The 20594-nt window shown below is 33.0% G+C and overlaps 1 protein-coding gene across 6 annotated transcripts in view; it reads left to right on the forward strand.

Moving 5' to 3' along the window:
• The window catches only part of LOC143223083 (uncharacterized), a 118535-nt gene that overhangs the window by 90366 nt on the left and 7575 nt on the right, over positions 1–20594 (forward strand). For all 6 annotated transcript variants that reach the window (XR_013012651.1, XM_076450511.1, XM_076450510.1 and 3 more), the window contains 3 exons: positions 3641–3942; positions 5192–6577; positions 10923–11079. Coding sequence is in view for 5 of the 6 variants with exons in the window: in XM_076450511.1 (XP_076306626.1) it covers positions 3641–3942; positions 5192–6577; positions 10923–11079 (1845 nt within the window). In the remaining variant the exon portion in view is untranslated. The remainder of the gene's footprint in view (positions 1–3640; positions 3943–5191; positions 6578–10922; positions 11080–20594) is intronic.

A 20594-nucleotide genomic window follows, 5' to 3' on the forward strand; every position in this document is an offset into this window, starting at 1 on the left:
ATTTAATAAAAAATATCTTAACATCCATTTTGAAACTAAGTAGAATCATATTAAACCTAGTGAGCACCTTTCAGGTGTATTAAATTTCAAGTAAAAATAATATTTTTACTTCTGTTTCAACTATTTTACTCAAACATAATTTAAAATTAACATTTTGTCATTTTACAACACTTATTGAGTGTAATTCTTAGAGAAAAATTTAAAATATTTTGAACTTACATTTTTGTACACCTGCAAGGAGATTATTGTTAACAAACAATGTACTTGTCAGTTTTTGTTTCTGTTAATCCCAAACCATAAGTTTATATTTGCCAATGACCTATCATCTTATAGGAATATAATAACAAGTATTTTGTTTTTCATATGAGGTTTCTTCTCTTTCATAGGTTTTATTAGATACAGCATGTTTTTGCACTGTTTTATAATGTCAGAGCATATTATTTGAAAAACTACTAATGAAACTATATAAATTTTAAATACTATTGATATAACAGTTTATTAAATATTTATTTCAATATAATGAAAAAATGGTGTGATAAGTAATTTACAATATCTTACCTCCTTTCACAAAATAGTTTTTTCTTAATTAGTCTTGACATCTCTCAATTCAGATGCTCAATGTTTATCACTAGCCTTCCAACAGTCACTTTTGCATATCCACATCTAAAGGATTATGCAGCTGTTCTCCACCAATAAAAACATGACATAACCCCTGTTGTAACTAGCACTCTCTCAATATTTGCATTTGTTAATCACTTCCTGATTGGTAGTAATTCTGTACAAACATGCATGGTTTTTGCTCACAAATTTATCAACGTTTTTCATTTATATTACAGACTTAGTTCTTCTTTACTATATTTTTGTTATTTCTTTATCTACAGGGGCTGTTTTTCTAGTGTACTGTGTATTCCACTTTGTGGCAAGTGATGTTTCACTAAGTATACTTTATTTTAATGAAAATCCACACTGTCCATTCTCTGATCATGTTCATTGTCAATTACGTTGCACCTCTTCACACCACAGATCTGATGTATGATTCCAGATGCTGCAAGATGTTGGTTGGGTGTCTCCATTCCATTGTCATCTCTGTTGAAACAATTACATCACAGAATTAAGTTGTGCACACCATTGAGATATGATGTTCTGTAGGTCTGCTACTAGTTCTCTGTAGTGGCCTTTTGCTTTACAAATATGTTTGTTCCAGACCATGCATTCATGGACACACATAAGTAAATTAGACAGGGATTACTGCCAAGCTTTGATGCTCTATGGTTTTAAGACTCTTCTTGTTGCAGACCTTAAGTACAATTCCAGATGCTGACTGGTGTTGGTTGATTAACTCCTTTAACATGAAAGCTCGGTCTTTCAAAACAGGATGGTGTAGTCAGCCATTGAACCACCTCTGGTAATGTGGTCCTCTGGATTCTCCAATGCATTTTCCATCCTTTCTTCTGGTAGAGTATGTGAGTCCTTGCCACTTATCAGTTCCTAGTCACTGGGGTGATGGATCTTGAAGGTCTGTCCTTCTGAATAATGTATCATGCCATTCAGTTGAGAGTTGGATGGTCATATTCTGCATGTGTCAATGGCATATGGTATTTCCTACCATGGACCTCATGTTCAATTCTAGATACCACCATGTTTTACTTGTAGCACTTTACCCTGTTCAGGTATAGCTATCTCACAGATTGATTTTTTCCCCCAGTGGCATTCCTCCTATCTACCATCCTCCATATGTGATTCTTGGGGAAGTCAGATGTTGGTAAGAAATGGTCCAGTTAAGTAAGTCTTGTCTCTGTTGATGGGAAGTTGCCGCATAATAATTTATATGTGGATATGCAGAAGCAGAAGGGGTGAAAGGCAAGTGGCAAGCATAGAACATGAGTGTCGGTACCACTCGAGGTATAAGGTGAGAGGAGATAAGTACTGTAAATATATTATCAGTTTAGGAAAATGTTAACTTACAGCTTTGTGAGGAACTGATAAGACTTGGCAGTACAAATTAACAATAAATTATAGTGGAAAGTTTAGTGTAAAAATAAACTACAAATCTTAGAAAATTTTCATAATTTCTTTAGATGTTTTTTCAATCCTACAAACCTTTCTTTGTAAAATATATTTATTTGAAAGCTATAGCAAGTTCCATCAATTATAATGCATCAAGTAAGCACCAATAGGTTAAGAGGGTACAGTAGTAATGGTAAAGTACTTTGGTGATTCTAATTGCCTGTGGAATTATAACACTAGAAACCAGGTGTTGATACCCATGATAAACAGAACACAGTTAGCCCATTATTTAGCTCTGTGCTCAACTAAAACAAACAGACTCAAATTGTTATTTACTTTTTCTTAATTTTGTTATATTTAAACAATGTGCACAAGCAAAAGAACTTTTTATTTATTGAACAGAAAATATATATATATTTATTAGATAAGAAATGTTTTTTTTGGAAAACATTCTTAACAAAAATATTTGTTACCTAGGCTGACATGATGCCATTTTGAAAAGTTCAGATCTTAGGTCAATGATAAACCTTTGTCAGTCTTTTTGGAATTTTTTTATGATTTATATATATCAGGAAATGTGATCATTGTAAGCCACAAAATAAAATATGAAATAAACATATTGATTAAAACCAACATGGATTGAATTCACTGTGTGTATATATATATAATGGAAGTTTTTGATCAACAATAAAAAAATGAAAGAAATACTTTTTATATTTTTTTTGGAAACATTTACATAAAACTTTTGTAAATATATCAAAAATTAAATAAAACTAAATCAAACTGTCACAAATATTTTCAAGCCAAAATGAGATACTTTTTTTTTTAATTATTAGAAGTTTCATACAATTTTGTTACATCTTTGTTCGGAAAACAAAACAAAAAGAATATCATTTATACCCTCCTTAGAAAGAATTAATTACAGTTATTGACAGTCAGCTAGTATTATAGCCAACTCAACTGAAGTGATAATATTTTGTGCTACCTATCAAAGTTAAATTGTAACTTTGGCAGTTCTATACAGAACTGTCACTGTTTCTACATGCCATATGCACAGAATAGCATACACAAGAAATAATTAAGTTTATCTATAAATGGCCTGTTCTGTTATGTTGAAGTTTATTAACTTTTTACGAAAATTAAACTGCTAATAATTTATATTTTTAAAGTACCTGCTTAGTGAAGCTTTTTGAAAGCTAATATGGTTGATTTAAAGTTTTTTGTTTTGTTTTTTTGAGATTACAAAACTTGTAATAAATTTGGTATCTGCCATTTTTTCTGAAACTATACAGTAATAAGTAATGACTTTTATGACATAAAAGTCTCCTAAATATATAAGTCTTATTTTACAACCATCAAATATTAAATAAACTTGGTTTTACAGTAGAATTTATTAGGTTATCTCAGGTTTGAAGAGTTTCATGTTTTTTTAAAATTAAAAACATTGACCTTTTCCTTGTTGATTTTTATATAACTATATATGTATATTTGTCTTACTGTAATATTTTTACTCTCATTCACTCTGAAGAATAGTGGTTTAAATTTTATTGTGTTTTTACATCAAAAATTGTCATAAACAAAACTTTGATTAAATTTTAGTTTATTTTAAAAGATTACTGTTTTTATTTTGAAGGAATCTATCAAAGAAGACACTTCTAAAAGAAGGAAAAGATCACCAAAAGATAACTTGACTCTTCAAAATAAAGAGAAAGAAGTCCAAATTTCACCTAAAATTGAAAGACCCTCAGTAGAGATGTCATCTAGTTCAGCAATGTTATTAAGGACAGACAACAGCAGTGTATCTAACAAAGAAAATATAAATGAAGGAAATAATGAGGAATATGAGGGAGAGATGTTTAGTGTTCTAAAACCTCCAGGAATATGCAATGTTCCCCAACAATCCCACCAGAGCCTGAAGTCAGAACAGGAAAAAAGGTTTGTGTCTGTGTAGCAGTCACGTTTAGATAGGACTGCAATTTTACGTAAAAATGGTTAATTGTATTTTCCAGAGTATGATTAATGGAAACTACTTAAAAATATACACAGATAATTAATCTTGCTTATCTGTTGGTTATGACACATTACTTTTGGTAGCTATCATTTAAATTGTGAAAAGCATTTATGTGTGTCAGTTGAATTAAAATTCCTTACTAGTAACAGCAGGTTATACATAAGCCTCTATTGGAAATGGAAATGAACTTCAACTATCTATAATATTAATTGCCACAGGACAGATGAATATTTTTACTTCTATTTGTGTACTTTAAAATAACCTTTGTTTTTGTGATAAGTAAATGTATAGTTGTATCACATGACTTGACTACAGAATAACTGAAGTAGTTAACACTTACTCCAAAGTAATACTGCAGTTGTATTTATATTAGGATTTTTATTTTGTAATCATTTTTAACTTACTGAAAATTTTTTAACATTTTTTTGTTTCTATTTTTCTGAAGAACTTGGATTACTTCAGTTTAAGTTAGATTTTTATTAAATGTTTCAGTTATAGGTAATATTGAGCTTATGTACACATATCATCAGGTCTGTGCATTTTGTGATTGAAATGATACCATGTAAGATTTTATATATACTTGTAGCAAAGAATGACACTTTTCATTGACATTATGATATGCATATTAAGTTAATATATGGTAATTGTTCTTCATCCCTGAGTGGTGCCTTGAGTCATTGTTGTAAGTCTGGTTCCTATCATTATTCATGTATGTAACCATATGCAGTGGCTGCCAGAAATTATTCAAAAAAAAGATATCAAAAGAAAACATACTGTAAACATAAAAATTGTATATATAATATCATTCATTTAAGCATTTTATCTAACTCAGTTTTTACTTACTTTTTTCATACTAATAAAGATGATAATTTTAACTGTAAATCTAAGTTCTGTTTTAGCAGTTTTTGAAATTATAACAAAATGAAAGGAGTGAAAAACATGCCATTCATACAAAGATTTAATCTACACCAAATGTATGATGTTTAACAAATTTGGCTTAAAAATCTTGACTTTAAATAAATCATTAAGATCATGATTTGTATTACCAGAATTCTTCATTGCTACTGTATTTTAATATTAAGTTATGCAGGTTACATTTGTTAAATGTTATTGATAACTTTAAATAAGAAGTATTTTGTTTATGATATTTTTCCTTTCCTTTTTTTAACCAAGTGTGAAAGGAACATCAGCAGTTAAAGATAACACTGAAATTATGCTTGATGTTACACAAAACAGAAACAAGAAGATTTCTTCTCCAAGTGATGTGTCAGAATGGATTACGCTTTCTTCAGAAATAAAGACTGAACCAATTTCAGTCACCAGTGGAAGTTCTGCTCTTCAACAACAGATTGGTAACACCACTGGTACAACTGCATTTTCTTCTTTATCACCTCCTGTTGTGCTTTTACCAACATCTTTGTCACCACTAATCAAAGTAAAAGAAGTGATTTCAGATGTTGTATTAGCTCAAGATGACCTGAAACAGTGTGCATCACCAGAGAAACTTCAGGATGTTGCATCGGGCTTTCCCCTGACTACAGCCTTTCCCTTACAAAGTTCTCTATCACATATTAATGATTTCTTGGATAATTCAAAGTTCTCAACCCAAGATTCTTATTCTCAGACTCCTCCCCTGATGTTGAAAGATATCAAAACAGAACCACTAAATATCCAAGAAGTTCAACAACATGTTTCTTCAGATTTGCACAGGAGTGTACAAGCATCAGGAATCACATCTTTGTCAGTTCAGGTATCTAGGGCTTCTCTAATGACTGATTGTAAACCTCATTTTTTTTCTTCAAGTTTCTCTTCATTAAACACAAATGAACCAATGTCCATACCATACACATTACAGACATCTACAACAACATTATCAACTGTGTCTACATCATCTGGAACCACTTCATTGACTCCAACTACCATCTCACCAGTTGCTGCAGCTGTGAAAATATCATCTTCAGTACCAAACCCTCTTCCTTTTAGTACACAATTACAACCCCCATCTGTCTCTTTATCATCTTTTTCACAGTCTTGTCAAAAAACTTGCATACCTCAAAAATACCCATATAATCCTTTATTTGCTCCTTGCTTTGATGGTCCAGAGATGTTTCTGCCAAATCATCCATATCCATCTTTATCTTCAACTGATCAACAACCAATACCAAATGCACGAGCCTCTCCAACTTTGTATTCTGTCTCTAAGTCTTTAAACCACCAAGTGTCAGAGAGAATTTCTCCTGAAGTGCATGCACCAGTTTCTGTGAGCTGTGCTGCAATAGTATCATCTTCATCTCTCATTTCTTCTGATCTCACTATAAGTTCATCAGCAGCTGGGATGCAATTATTGTTGCCAACTGTTAGCCCTGGTTCCATCCAAGCATGCAAAACAGTTTCATCAAATACAGTTTCTGTAGAAATTCCACCTGTTAAAGAAACTAAAACCAAAAATACTTTACAAGAAGTCATTCACAGTGATTCTGTTGGGTGTTTGCAGATGTACAAATCGAGTTTGGAAAACATAAAGCTGGAGATGGAATCTCATCGTAGTGAGTCTGCCATGTAAGATTTCTTATAGATATCTAAGTATTTATCATTTCAAATTGCTTGGTAAGTTCTATTTTGTATCCATTGTAATTTCATTTGTTCTCAGGTTTAAGAGCTACAGTCTAGAACTATTAAGTAGATGAAGTTAAATACATGAAATTTTTGTTCTCAACAATTGTGACATAGGATTAGAAAACTGAACAGAAAAATCTGTATAAAGTTACAAATATTTATCCAACAAGTCCAATATTAAAATCCATTAGTCTTAAATTTTTAAACACAAACTAGTTTATCATTAGTTATTTCTAAGTTATTTCTTATATATCAATATAAGTAAAATAATGACTTATATTTCCAGAATGTATCTGTATTAGCTCAGAATCACTGTTACAGTTTCATTCAAGAACTACTGATAACATGTAAGCTCATTAATGCAGTTATAACTGAATTAGAACTTCTTCATCAGTTAATCAAACATTATTAATGTCTGAAAGGCCTAGGTCTTATCAAAAATAAAATGAATCTTTGTTGAATTAAAATTGTTAAAATAATCTAAATCAAGAATGGTAAATAATATATAAATCAATTAATGAACTGTTAAAATCATAGGATGCATTACTCATATGAAATGCACCTTTGTATTTATATCTGTAACTTTACAGATATCTATCATATATATATATATATACTCTTCTATCCTATTGTATCAATGCATGCTTATTATAATTTCAATATATATACAAAAAATTAACCACTGTGAAAGTGTATAGAAACTTCATCAAAATACCAATATATCAAAATTTGAAAAACGCAATAATTGTCTTTACACTGGAGGCCAAACATATTCCTTTATTCAAGGTTTATTTTTCCTAATAAAATTGATTCTGTAATATTTTCATTTAGAAAACTGTGACATTTAGATAAGATACTATTTGTTTGTAGTATCCCATGCTCTATTCCACAATGTGCAGCAATAGCATTATTAGCATTGAGGATTTGGATCTCATAATGTGTTCAGATATTCTAGCATGTTTCTCCTATATACATGCTAGAACATTTGTCAGAAGTTACAAGTTGCTTCATTCTTACAAGACACCAGCCATATGGCCCATACTTTGTGATTTTTCTTTACTCTTTGTGTTTCTTTTTACATTCTAAAATTTTCATTAAGGGTTTAAGGGAAATGACTGGCTTTTGTAAAATTTAATGAGTAAGTTTCATTATTCTATTCATTTTTATATTACTTAGATGCAGTAACACCAAAATAATTTGGGCTTTAAACGTGGTTTTCTGATATACATGGTTCAGGAAAACATGTCTGTTTTATTTATGACTGTCAGAATCACTTGGTAGGTTTTGTATATATTTCTGTCAGAAAACATTTTTTTCATAAAAAGTTATCGAACTGTTCACTAACTTTCTTCCATACTTCTTGTCTGTTACAAATTTTATCAAGATTATGGAGATAACCATCAACCACATATCTTTTCTTACCTCTGGTGGATGAGGTAAGTGGAAGTGCACACAAAGGCCTTTAGTAGGTGGATTGTTAAAATATCAGTAATGATTTTCCCATCCTTAACATGAATGATGGTATCTAAAAACAGTAGATTTTTAAGATATGTGTAAGTTTTATTACGTAATGGACTGTATGAAGGATATCACAGGGATCTCATTTCAGAGACAGCCATGAGTCCCTACAGTTAGTTCCACTACTACTTCTTTGGTTTCCAAGTTTTTTTTCACCTGCTCCTGCTCCAACTTCCATTTCCCATACCACACCTTCTCAATATTTTACTTATTTTTCTCTTTGGAGCTCTGACAATGAGTCTTAAAATTTCTCAGTGCAGAAACACTTGTTGCTAACTCAATGGGATCTGGGAAGAGTTTACATTCAGTCCATTGGTTCTTCAGTTACTGCCTGAGTGCATATTTGTTTACTTCCTCACCCCTCTGTTGTCAACAGGTCCTGTTTCCTTTACATGCACCTTTCTGGATCCCACAACTTACCAACATCTCTCTGAAATTGTCAAGATTCTTCTCCTCAAAGCACTATTGAATGATTCAGTCAGAACTCTACAGGTCTTTACTCTGGCTTTTGGTAGTTCTCAAACAGACTGAAAACTAGCATCTGGTGGTTTATTTGTTTCAACTCAACCATTTCATAGATCTTTCCCTTTCACCACAGAGTTTGTTTATCATTCTTTGATGGATTTTTACTCCAGGTCTGTGTATGACCAAGATAGATGTTTTAGACACATATCTCTACATTACTGTTGCTCTGCTTTTCATATGGTACCTTCACTTTGTCCACAAGGGTTGAGTTTACCAGTTTTGCATGCTACCCTCTGGGCTAGCCACAAAATATTATATATTTTATCAAGTAGTCAGGGTTTTTGCTCAGCTACTCCATGCCCAGTGCTTGCGTTTTCATCAGTCTATAAACGACTGGTTCCATTTAAACTGGTAGCACACAAACACACAGTTTCTTTTGATGGAAGCAGCTCATGTAGGTTTGATCATCAAGGTATGTAAGCCATTCCTTTGAATTATTTTATACCTTGTACAATTAGGGATCTTTTTCAACTACTCCCTAAGTCAGGCCCAGCCTGCTTCTCCTAATCTATGATCAAAGGAGTTTTTAGTCATAAAGACCCTTACTGTTCTTATACTCATTGCTTGCAAGGTTCTTTCTCTTTTGGGGAAGTCAGTTTCCATAGTATCTCTTATATTCTTAGGTCATTCTCACCCTTCAATGAACACTGACTTGTCAAGGGCCCCTTGTACTCCATTATCTATCTACCACTTTCCATTCTACTCATTCTCACATTGTTATTAAACATTGAGAAAGTAAATATCGTGGTGGGTGTTCCTCTTCCATCTCCTCATCTCAAGTTACTCTTGTTCACAAATGTTTCACCCATGGGTTGTGGTAGGGATGCTACAGGTATACTTTTGGCAATCACCCACAAAATATGCACTCTACAGCCTATCATACCAAGAGCATATATGTAAATATATATACATATTACCACATAGACACTTCCCTGCCTACCATCACTTGGATGCAGATTCTTAAGTTATTGGTGTTGGTAGAGGATTTGGTGTCCTGTCTAGACAGATGGGATGGTACATTCTCCCTTTCATTTTATAGGTGTGATTTGAAGATGGTAGGGATCCTCCTCATACCATGGACTGGAAGAAAATAACAGTGCTGCATGGTTTTGAACTGGAGTTGATCCATCAAGTACAGTCTGACATGCCACAATCATTCTGACCTTGGGGAACATCTTTTTAGTTTTTTCTACCATTACTATATTTCATTAGAAACCCTCCATCTTGTCATCTCTGAGATTACAATTCCTGGACTAGATCAACCAACATGTATATAGTGATGGATGTTCTCCAACTACATTCTGCACATTTAAGTGACACTTAAATCCAGGTAACTTATGCACTGGTCCCTCCATCTTTTCAGTATAGAATTTTAACTATTGCATGAGTAGAGGTAACATGCCATATTAGAAAGTAATATTTTCCTACACTGAAAATGTATTTCTGATGAGTGCTTACCTCTGTTCACCCCTCCACACTTCTGATGCTTTTTTTTCTGCCTGATCTTGAAGTGACTGTCAGACTGAATAGTATAGATGGAGTAACCTGCAGCAGAAAAGTGTATTGCACTCCTTTTGGTGGAAGTTTGCCTCATGCTCATTTGCATAACACAATAGAACCACATTGAACATAGGTAGGTGAGAGTGTCAAGGCTAGTGACAAGCAAAAAATATTCAGTTATAGAGGGCAGCACTGAATGAGAGAAGCTATTATGTGAGAGAGGAAAATGTAAACATTTATTTCTTATAGATGGCTTATGTAAAAACTTGTTAACAGTTTTTTCTTAAATATGAAGTGAACTATCATACTAACAGTTGCTGTTACTCTAGACAAGTTTGTAAAGTGATAAGGAAACATGTTTCTTTAGACCAATATTTAATCTAGTAGCTTTATCAACTCAGACATAGCACTGAGCAACTACGTTTATGTATGTAAGTTAAGTAAACAAAAAAGTTTTTATAATTGTTTGCCACATTTGATTTTATTGGAATGCCTTCTCTATTTACCATTGTAACTTCTATTATTACAAAATCTTAAGTAGAATTTTATAGTGTGAAAAGTTTTGTAGCAAGCAAGTTTCAAACTGATTACAAATTAAAACGATTTTTAAAGTAATATTAGATGTTTAAAATAAATTTCATCACTTGTGTTCTAATTATTTTCAATAAAATGAATATTGCTAATCTTCATCCTGTAAAATCATTATAATATATTTGAAATTTAAACTGTAAAATGTTTTAATTAGGTTCTTAAGACGATGTACTCTAGGTTCAGAGTTCAGTACTTGTGCTCGCACTGATCTCATTTTTAAACCTGTGCCAGACTCCAAATTAGCCAAAAAACGTGAAGAACATGTGAGAAAAGCTGCAAATAAAGTGAAGGAAGAAAGATTTAATAAAGTAGTGAGTATTAATTGATAAAATCTAGATCTTTATTCAGATTGTACAAAATACTACTTATTTAAGGCAATTGATTACCACATTATTCAAATTGTGATTAGCTATAACATCAGTTTGAAGCTAATTATAAATCAAACTATATTATATAAATATTTTTGCAGTTTTTACTACTTTGTACTGAATTAACTTTAGTTGGTAAAGTATAGTTCTCTTGGACATACTTAAGTATGATTATTGAAAAATTAAAGGATATTTTTAGTGATTTTTACTGATTGTATATTAGAAATTCAGTTCATATTCTATATCAATGATTCACAAACTTTTTTATAGTGCCCTCTATCTAAACATGCATTTTATTGCATCTCCTGCAAGCCATATAAAAATAAAATAGATAATAAAATGGTACATTGTATAAGGTAGTCACTTTCAGTTTACACCAATCTGGTTTATAGGATGAGCTTGAGCCTGGAATAAGATAAGGACCATTCTTGACTGAATTCTTGACACAGCAAATTGGAAATCTACTTCTACAAGCAGATGAGATCACTGTTTTGTTTTGATTTCCATCAGAGTATTAAATGCTGAATTACATAGGTATGTTAATGTCAAAGGCAAAACCATGTCCATTGTTTTTGTGACAGGTCAGAATACTCTTTGCAAACTAACATCCAACAGTTCCCAAGAGATTTTTGCTTGAATTCTGCCTGAAAAGGTTATTCACTATACAGTTCTGTGAGCTTTTCTTGAACTTCTGCTAGCAGAAAAGAAGTTATGCTACCATTAAATAGTCCATATCCAGTCATGTTTTCTCCATAATGAACCTAGAAATTGATTTGTAAATTGAGATTGAAGGTTTTGAGTTGAACAGAACTGTCATGAATAAGACTATGGTTTAACTCCTTTTCTTCCAGGAATTCACTGAGATTAGCAAATATTTCAATGCTTCTTTCTAAAATATGTTTTTCCAATGCATGAGTTTTTGCATTTTGTCACTCATCTGCATAATACTGCTATTCGAACCTTTCAATATCAGGTTAAGGTCATTGAGCTTATTGAAAATATCAGCCCAGTAGCACAGAACTAGAAGCCTTGTAGTCTAAAAACAAAATGTGCCATTCATCTTTCAGCTACGCAATGTGATTGAATACTTTCCTGAGTGACAACCAGTGCACCTCTTGATACAGCAGAAATGTGTCATCTGTAGATACCATTCTCCACTAAGAATAAAAAACAATCTGCTGTTTGAAAGCTCTTGATTTTAAATAGTATCTAATAGCATTTTCTTTGCTTTATACTTCAATGTCTATGGAACTAGTGCTTCCTTATGTATGATGCAATGTGTAAAAGAGGAAAAAGCACTTATTTTGGCTCTAAACCAACTTTTGTTTCTCACAGTTGCAGCTGTTCACTTCAGTGCATACCCTAACAAGATTTTTGTGATGAAAACTCATCAACAAGAGAGAAAATGGTTTCTTTCCTTTCAGTGCTTGACAAATCAGAAACACCTCATACACTTTTGTAACATAATCAACAAATGCCAGAAGTTGAGCTATGAACTAAATTTGCAACATCTGTGGCTTCATCAAATTGCTTGGCAAATTGTGGACTAGTGTTGTTGTGTGTTATCAATTTCATTTTTATTTCAGCATCTATTTATTTGGTGTTACATGATAAAGGGATATATACAAAGGCCTACCGTACCTCTCTCCATGCATGCTTTCTCAAGTTTTTAATATTATTAAATTATAAACTTATATTGTGTGACTTCATACTTTTCTAAATTAAATAAGATCCTTCTAAAGAAATTTCAAAATTTGCCCTTTGCTGTGCTCTTTCAGTTGTTTCACTTGTAATTTTACTCATATGCTTAGGATGTTTGGTTTACAAATACCTTGTAAAGTTTACTTGGTTTTATGCTGACATTAGTTAAATTCTACAAACAAAATACTACAGTGTAATTATCCCTTGGTATTAATAGCTCTGTTAATGAAACCAGCTTTCAGTAATCCTTTTGATACTTACACATTTTAGTTTATGATTTGTTGTTCAGTTTATTGACAGAAGCTATAGAAACAAAAACCAAGAAAGTACTTGTTCCAGTTAAAATTTGTTGTTCATCATTATCACCTTCAGTTAATGACTTCAAATTTTTTTTTTTACTTTTGAGTTGCCATTCAAAGAAACTTGGTCTTTTTTTACTGATATATAATACCCATTTATCAATGTTTTTAATAAACTAGTAAATGTATATTAATATCCAAAACTTAACACTAACAAACTGATAAACATAAAAAAAAAAATCTTGTGATATCTTGGCCATCCAGTTAACAGTCACACATATTTATTAATGCAATAATATCATTATTAGGTCTTCTTGTTTGCTGTACCTTATCCGTCTCTTCACACTGACTAAGTGAGGAGTCTTGCTACTTAAATTTTTGTATGCTTCTGATACAATTAAATTTTAGAGGTTGCACTTGTGATATGTAAACACCCTAAATGGATATTTTATGTGGAATTAATCAAACCTCTTTAGCTGGTGGCATAAATAACATACACAAAAATAAAACAATAAATAGGTTTAAGTAGGTAAATGGAGATACTGAAATATTAATGAAGCACTTCAGGGATTACTGATCAGCATCACCTGTTAACTCAGTTACACTTATGAAATAAGGCAAAACAATCAGTGGTTTGTCAGGGCAACTACCTAGTTATGTAATTGGAATGCTTAAAACTGTTGTAAACAGCAACATGAAGTATTTTGGAATGGTCAACAGATACTAACCACACACACAAAAAAAAAAGCTTCACCTTTCCTCTGCATGGAGTAAAAAGATGTTTGATTCATTATGCAAAACTGTTTGTTTACATCAGAGGTTAGTTCTGCACTGGAAAATAAGATGAAAGAGAGAGAAATACACAATACTGTTTAGTTTTGTAGCCTCTCTATTTACTTTTCAGTTAGGAATTAACCTTTATTTGTTCCTATTACAACTGGTATGCCAACACAATTCTCCAGTCTAACCTGTTTGTATATACTGTACATGTAATTTTCCCATGCTAATTGTTGTTACTATATTTATTATTAGTAGTGATATCTATACAGTAATTTATGAGGCAGATGGTAGCATTGTCTATGTTGGAATAGTTGGTTTGTTCATCAAAATGATATCTTTAAATATTTCTTCAATAGGTCTTCAATACTATACACTGTTTCTTTTATAACAATATATATGGAATGACTGAGTCACAAGTTCTTGGAATGTCTGTAAATATCACAGGAAAAAAGATTGAATTTCTTGTTCTTCTTTCTTCTGCTACTTGTTTATTACATGACAACTCAAAAACCAAAACAATGGCAGTAACATGTTTCACAGAGGTGACAGTTTTGTATAGAGCATCCACTTTTATAAGTATTATGAATCACTGGTAGTAATGTTTTTAAAAATCATGATTTTAGTGTAAATAAGGTTAATATTATCCCTTGAAGATAGTTTTCTTACAGATATGTGATGTTTCTTTAAAAAATTTCAGTATAGGGTGTTACAAGAATTACTAACCAATAATACATCAAAAAATAGGTATTACAGTTGGAATCTCATTGTATTTAGAACTTAATTATAAGCACAATATTCATGTGCCTATTGAAACAGTGCATTGAAAACAAACAAACAATTAAAGAAAAACTTTCAAAAAATGGGAGTAAATGTAAGAATGGCTGATATCGATCTTTCATGAACAATACAAATGAGGTAGTAGGAATGACATTTGTATCATCCCTACATAATAGCACAGTAAAGAATTAACACATAGCAATATGTATAACTATTCAATCACAATTTAGTTTAGTTTATTCTAATTTCTTAATATTCTGTTCTTATTTTCTACTATAACACATTTATTACATGTTTCATGTACAAAATTAACAATTAGAATATTGTATTTTTCTCATTAATTGATTTATTTGTAAATACTGGTCTTCCTAACATCATGAATTTATATGTGTAGCTATATGCTCACTAGTTCCAACTCCATGTGCTCCACAGTTTGTGCATCCTGGTTTCACACATACATGTTTATCTTTTGGAAATAAATTTACATAAAACTGTTTTCTTCTTTATGTTTTGTCATAAACTTTAATTAACTCAAAAATTGTTTGTTGACTCAATGGAGGGAATATATCTTTCTTAAAGGATACTGTATAACCATATATGAAAATTAACCATTGATTTTTAAAGCAATTATGAAGATGCTTAAACTTAAGCTCCTTGAATCTCCATAAAGCATTTTTGGTACTGGGTTTACACTGTACTAATAATTATTTAGCATTGATTGTTTTGGAGTTCATATGTTTCTTTTTATAAAAAAAGAATATTCAGAGTTTGCATTAAACTATTTTATTGCTTATTCATTAAATACTTTCTAAAAAATAAATCAGACAAAAATTGTCATGTATGTCAGGATAATTCAATGTTGTTCAAAAACCTTAACCAAACCTGTTAATTAACCAAAGTAAAAGGTTTAAAAAAAACATTTTTTAATGTTCCATTAAAGCTTAAAGTATCCTGGCAATCTTTCAAATCACTAACTAAAGTATAGGTGACTCTTATCCAAAAATAAATCTACTTGTAAACTTTAATGTTAGTTTTAATAATTAACTAACTTTAGTACTCTGTATATAAATTATAAGTTTCTTCCTTTTTTTTGATATAAAACTTATAATTTTCCTGTATTGAAAATGTATTTCAGATAGGTACTTTCCTTTTGTCACAAGGTTAATTACTACCATTTGATGCTGCCCTTTATATGCAAACTTTTTATTATGGATGATGCAAGCCTTCTACACCCTGCAACTGGAATAAAATGATTCCAACATGTTTCTCATTTAAATCACCATGCATCACTTCACCACCAGTAGGAACACTGTGCACTCACATGATGCATGTGACTCTCTCTATGCACCTCTACAGAACTATCACTTCAAAGTTTTGCAGATGATCAAAGCAGCATAAATAAGTGAATGGGAAATGTGAACAGAGGGAGTACCTACCAAAAATACATTTTCATTACAGGAAAATTATAATTTCCGATATTGTCCTTACACAAGATTAGCTAGAATTTCACATTGATGAGGAGGAGGGACTGGAGCAAAGAAAAAAGTGTCCAAAGTATTCTTCCATAGATTAGATGAGAGAGTCAGATTTGAAGATCATAATAGGGAAACCACATCACTTCTTACCAATACTCTTCACCAATGTGCAGAACGTGTGCAATATCATGGTGAAAAAAGAGAAGAGTACATCTGAGTGGGAGAGAATGTGGTAGGAAAGTGATCCTAACTCAAAATAAGTATAGTGATTCAATCTCACAATTTTAAAGTGTGTAAACGAGGATGCATCCTATGATGTAGAATTGCTAGTTTGCAGTGGACCAAAACAGTGGGGTACTGCCATCCATGCAAGGATAGAATGAGGATCATCCCGTCTTTAACTCAAAGACAAGAACCAAGAAATTGAAAACCATACCAATTCCTGGGTGTGACACATGACTACCTCTGAACTATTGTTCCAAGAATATGACATCCAGTACAGAGCAGATGTTTATCACATGCAATCAAGTCTCTCAACCATGAAACAGGCCAGAACCATCCAAATGGCAATAACATCCATGTGAAAAGAGAGAACAAGGAATAGCAAAGGTAGAACTGGAACAATTGTGTGTACCACTGCTGTGATCTACAACACAGATGGAGAAAATTGAGGGAAGAAGAAAGAAAGCCAAAATATATTTGAGGTCTTATGTTGATTGATTCACTCTGAATCCAAAACCAGGTCACAGGTACTGGCATCCACTTGATGGTGAGTTGAGGGCTTCTGCTCAAAAGGGTGAACTGCATTTTTTGACAGTTCAACACCAATTTTTGTGCAAATGGTGCCAGGAGGCAATGTCATTCAGCAAGGTGATGGCTCAATTCCTCTGGAGGTCATGCCTCCTCTACATCAGCAAAACACCACTGCCCTACCCTCAACTGAATGATTATAGCCATATATTTGCATCACCCATTCAGGAGGATGCCTTCTTGGTCAAACACTGCAGCACCTTAGAAGTGATTCAATGAAAGGACTTCCATATTTCACTAGAAGAGTAGTGGGTGGAAATGCATTGGAGATTCTTGAGAAATGTTATCACTGGAAAGAGTGCAATGGATGACCACAAAGTTCTATTTTAAAAAAGTACATGATACCAATTTATTCAGTTATGAAGTCCATGGGTGTTAAGGTATGGAAAAGGTATATTTGTGAAACAAAATATCACAATGTTATTTATCTACAAGTGATCTTGTGAAACATCTCATTTCAAGGCCATGGAAGAGCTAGGTCAACATTGTGTACAATAAAGATTTAATGTTAAAAAATACCCAATCAGGCACTACTTGCCACAGAGCGAGATTTGTGTAATGAAAGTATGAAGCATGGGACTCTTAAAAAAGAGAAAATATTAATTCGGACTTACCATGTGTCAGAGTCTACTAAAGTCTTAAATACGGCTATAGGTGGAAAGCAAAAATCTGAGGAAGCTGAAACCACAGTATAATGTAAATAATTGGAGATGAACATGTGAAGGTTGGTCCATGTGGCTGATTGTAGGACTTCCTCCAAGGCCAACGAAGGTGAGAAGTGAGGGAAAGAAATAGGTGTTAGATTTGATGAGAGGTAACATGGAACAAAATATGGTGGGAACATCACAAATAGAAATAAGTCAACTGGAGCAAATAACAAACCCAACTGGTGAGGGTACAGGGGTAGAGATCTTTAGATGAAGAGATGGAAATGGGAACCACAGATGGAAGCCATGCAGGTAATATAACAATGATGGACATGCACAGGACATAAAAATCTATCTTGATCCAGAAGATGAGAAATGAGAAATAGAGGGAAGAGAAATAGGCAAGAAAAGGAGGAGTTACCCACATCAGACACTGAAGAGGAAGGAATAATGTTAAAATGTGTATGTAATGTTGATGGTGGACAAGTCATACCACTAACATCCACAGACCATACAAAGAAGGAAACAGATCTTAAGATACAGGTGAAACAAAGAACAAAAGGAAATATATGTGAACAGAGGTAAAGTAAAATAATGGAGTATCACATTAATGTCTGAATCTGGAACAGCAGGTCATCTAAGAGGTTGATAAATCTAGAAGGGATGGCTTAACATGGGAAGAACAGATGAGAGAAAAACCCTGTGGTAACTGGAAGGGTGGAAGGTATATGATAAGGCTGCCTGATAACTTGAAATCAAGCAGACTAAAGCCTAGTTTGACCAACTAGCCCACTCAAATTTCGAAAAGGAGCAATGAATGTGACTGGCCAACTCTAGTGCAAAATGAGCCAGAAGTAGCCAATTCTTTATGTAAAAATGGAAATCCAGCCCCAAGATGTGAAGATGAAGAGCAAATGCTCTCATCACCTGACAATAAAATAAGGAGCAAAAGTATGCCCGAACAGTAGAGCAAAACATGGTACACCACCCCTCAATGAATAAATCAAAGATAAGGACAAGACCAAATCAGAATGTGAATATGCAATTAGGCATTGGAGATATTCGTTTTGGTCATTTATAGATCTGGAAAAAAAAGGCACCAAAGAGTGAGGTAAGATCTTGTGGTAGAATGTGTGATGTGAACAAAACAGTTGAAGTTGGACTGATCAGTACAGACCTCCAATCCCATTCTTCTTAGGAATGACACAAATACAAGAATGATTTGGAACAGGTTCAATAGTCTGATGGGTGAGGAGGTCCTGTACTGATTTTGATAGATGCTGGCACATTATGAGGTCTTGACTAGAAGGGAAGGCAACAGGTTATAGGAACAAGATTGGTGGGATCATTAAATGGAATTTCAACTCCCTCAGATAAACCCTGAAGAACCAAAACACTGGTGGTGGAGGGACACCACTAATGATTGAGGGCTGCAAGTTGGGCCTAAATTAGATCCCAACCAGCCAGACTTTCACTGGAACTATTGGGGGTGTATTGTATGCTGTCAAGAAAAATGACTAACTGTAACACCTCAAGAAGGAGAAACGGGTATGGTTGGGAATGGGGAAGGACAGGAAACCAAACTCAATGCCACACTTAAGCTTGACTGAATTAAATGGGTAACCAGTTTTGAAAGCGTAAATATGTGTTGGGCAAATGCCACCCGAGACTCCACAGGGCCCTGGGTCCATATCAAAACAAAACACCTTAGAAACAAACCCGTACACAAATCCTGGATATAAAAAGAAGTTACCTTGGGTTTGAAAAAAGATATTATGGACCTAAAAGGTCCCAACAATAGATAAATAACATTTTCAAAGCTAAAGCCAAAGACATCAAATGAGCCAACATGAAGGGTAAGGGTGGCCCTGTAAAATTCCATAGGATTTCTGTGAAGAACCACAAACAGAAGATGGATAGCGGAAAGGTATTGCAAAATGGTACTAGGGTAAGACAGAGGCTGGAACATTAGGCATGGATGAGACTAAGTGGAGGATTAGGGACTCACCCCCTCAAAAAAAAAAAAAAATGGGTAAAACCCAACAGTTGATTGTTAAGAAATGGAAAGTCAGCCCTATAATATTAAGGGCATAATGAATGAAAGTCCATGACAGAGAAGGCATGCTTACACTATTGCTCAAATGAGAGGCAAATTGGTCATAATCAACACAAATATTAGAGAATAGAGAAAAAAAACAAATAAGATTATGAAGTATAGTCATTAAAGGCATGGGCCTTAAGATATTGTAACTAGAGATCAAATAAAACATAAGTGAGAAATAAAATCTGAAAAATTGTGGAAGACCAAACATTACTTAGGAAGAGCATGGTAAAGCATGACAAACTGGGAAGTTTGAAATGGATGATCGAAATCCTCATCAGCCTGTCCAGGTTCCACATGTTCCAAAGGAAGTGGGAGAAATTCTGGAGGTAAAGGTGGACTTATTTAATATTCATTCTCCATGCATGTAAAGGCCAAAAAATCTCCCAACAGGTCATCAGCACATTAAGCACTGGGCTGCTATCAAATTTTGTGAGTATATTAAATTGAAACCACTATGATAACTAAGCCAATCTAAAGCAATAATCAGGACACAAAAGAGAAACTTCCAAGTGTAGGCACTGCCAAAGAGGAAGTGATAATTCAGTAGAAGAGCTTAGGGAGAGTCCTATGCAGTATGTAAGTGAACTATGCTTCTGTTGGTGGAGAAGTGATGCCTGATGACTTGCACGAGAGACAAGGATTCAATCACTTTCAATTGGGGTGTGTGGAAGTCTTGTGTTATGCATAATAAAAACATTCACATTTAGAGGTCAGCATCAAATGGGAATAGCTATTCTTGTGAGAGAGAGAAGTACTGCATCAAAAATTACTGTTAATTGCATGACTATGTTGGATGTATAATCCATATATATTATTCTGAGTTAAAAAGAACTAATACATGCCAAGTCCCTATAGATACTAATTC

Source organism: Tachypleus tridentatus, chromosome 8 (genome assembly GCF_004210375.1).
Source record: "Tachypleus tridentatus isolate NWPU-2018 chromosome 8, ASM421037v1, whole genome shotgun sequence".
Lineage (NCBI taxonomy): Eukaryota > Metazoa > Arthropoda > Merostomata > Xiphosura > Limulidae > Tachypleus > Tachypleus tridentatus.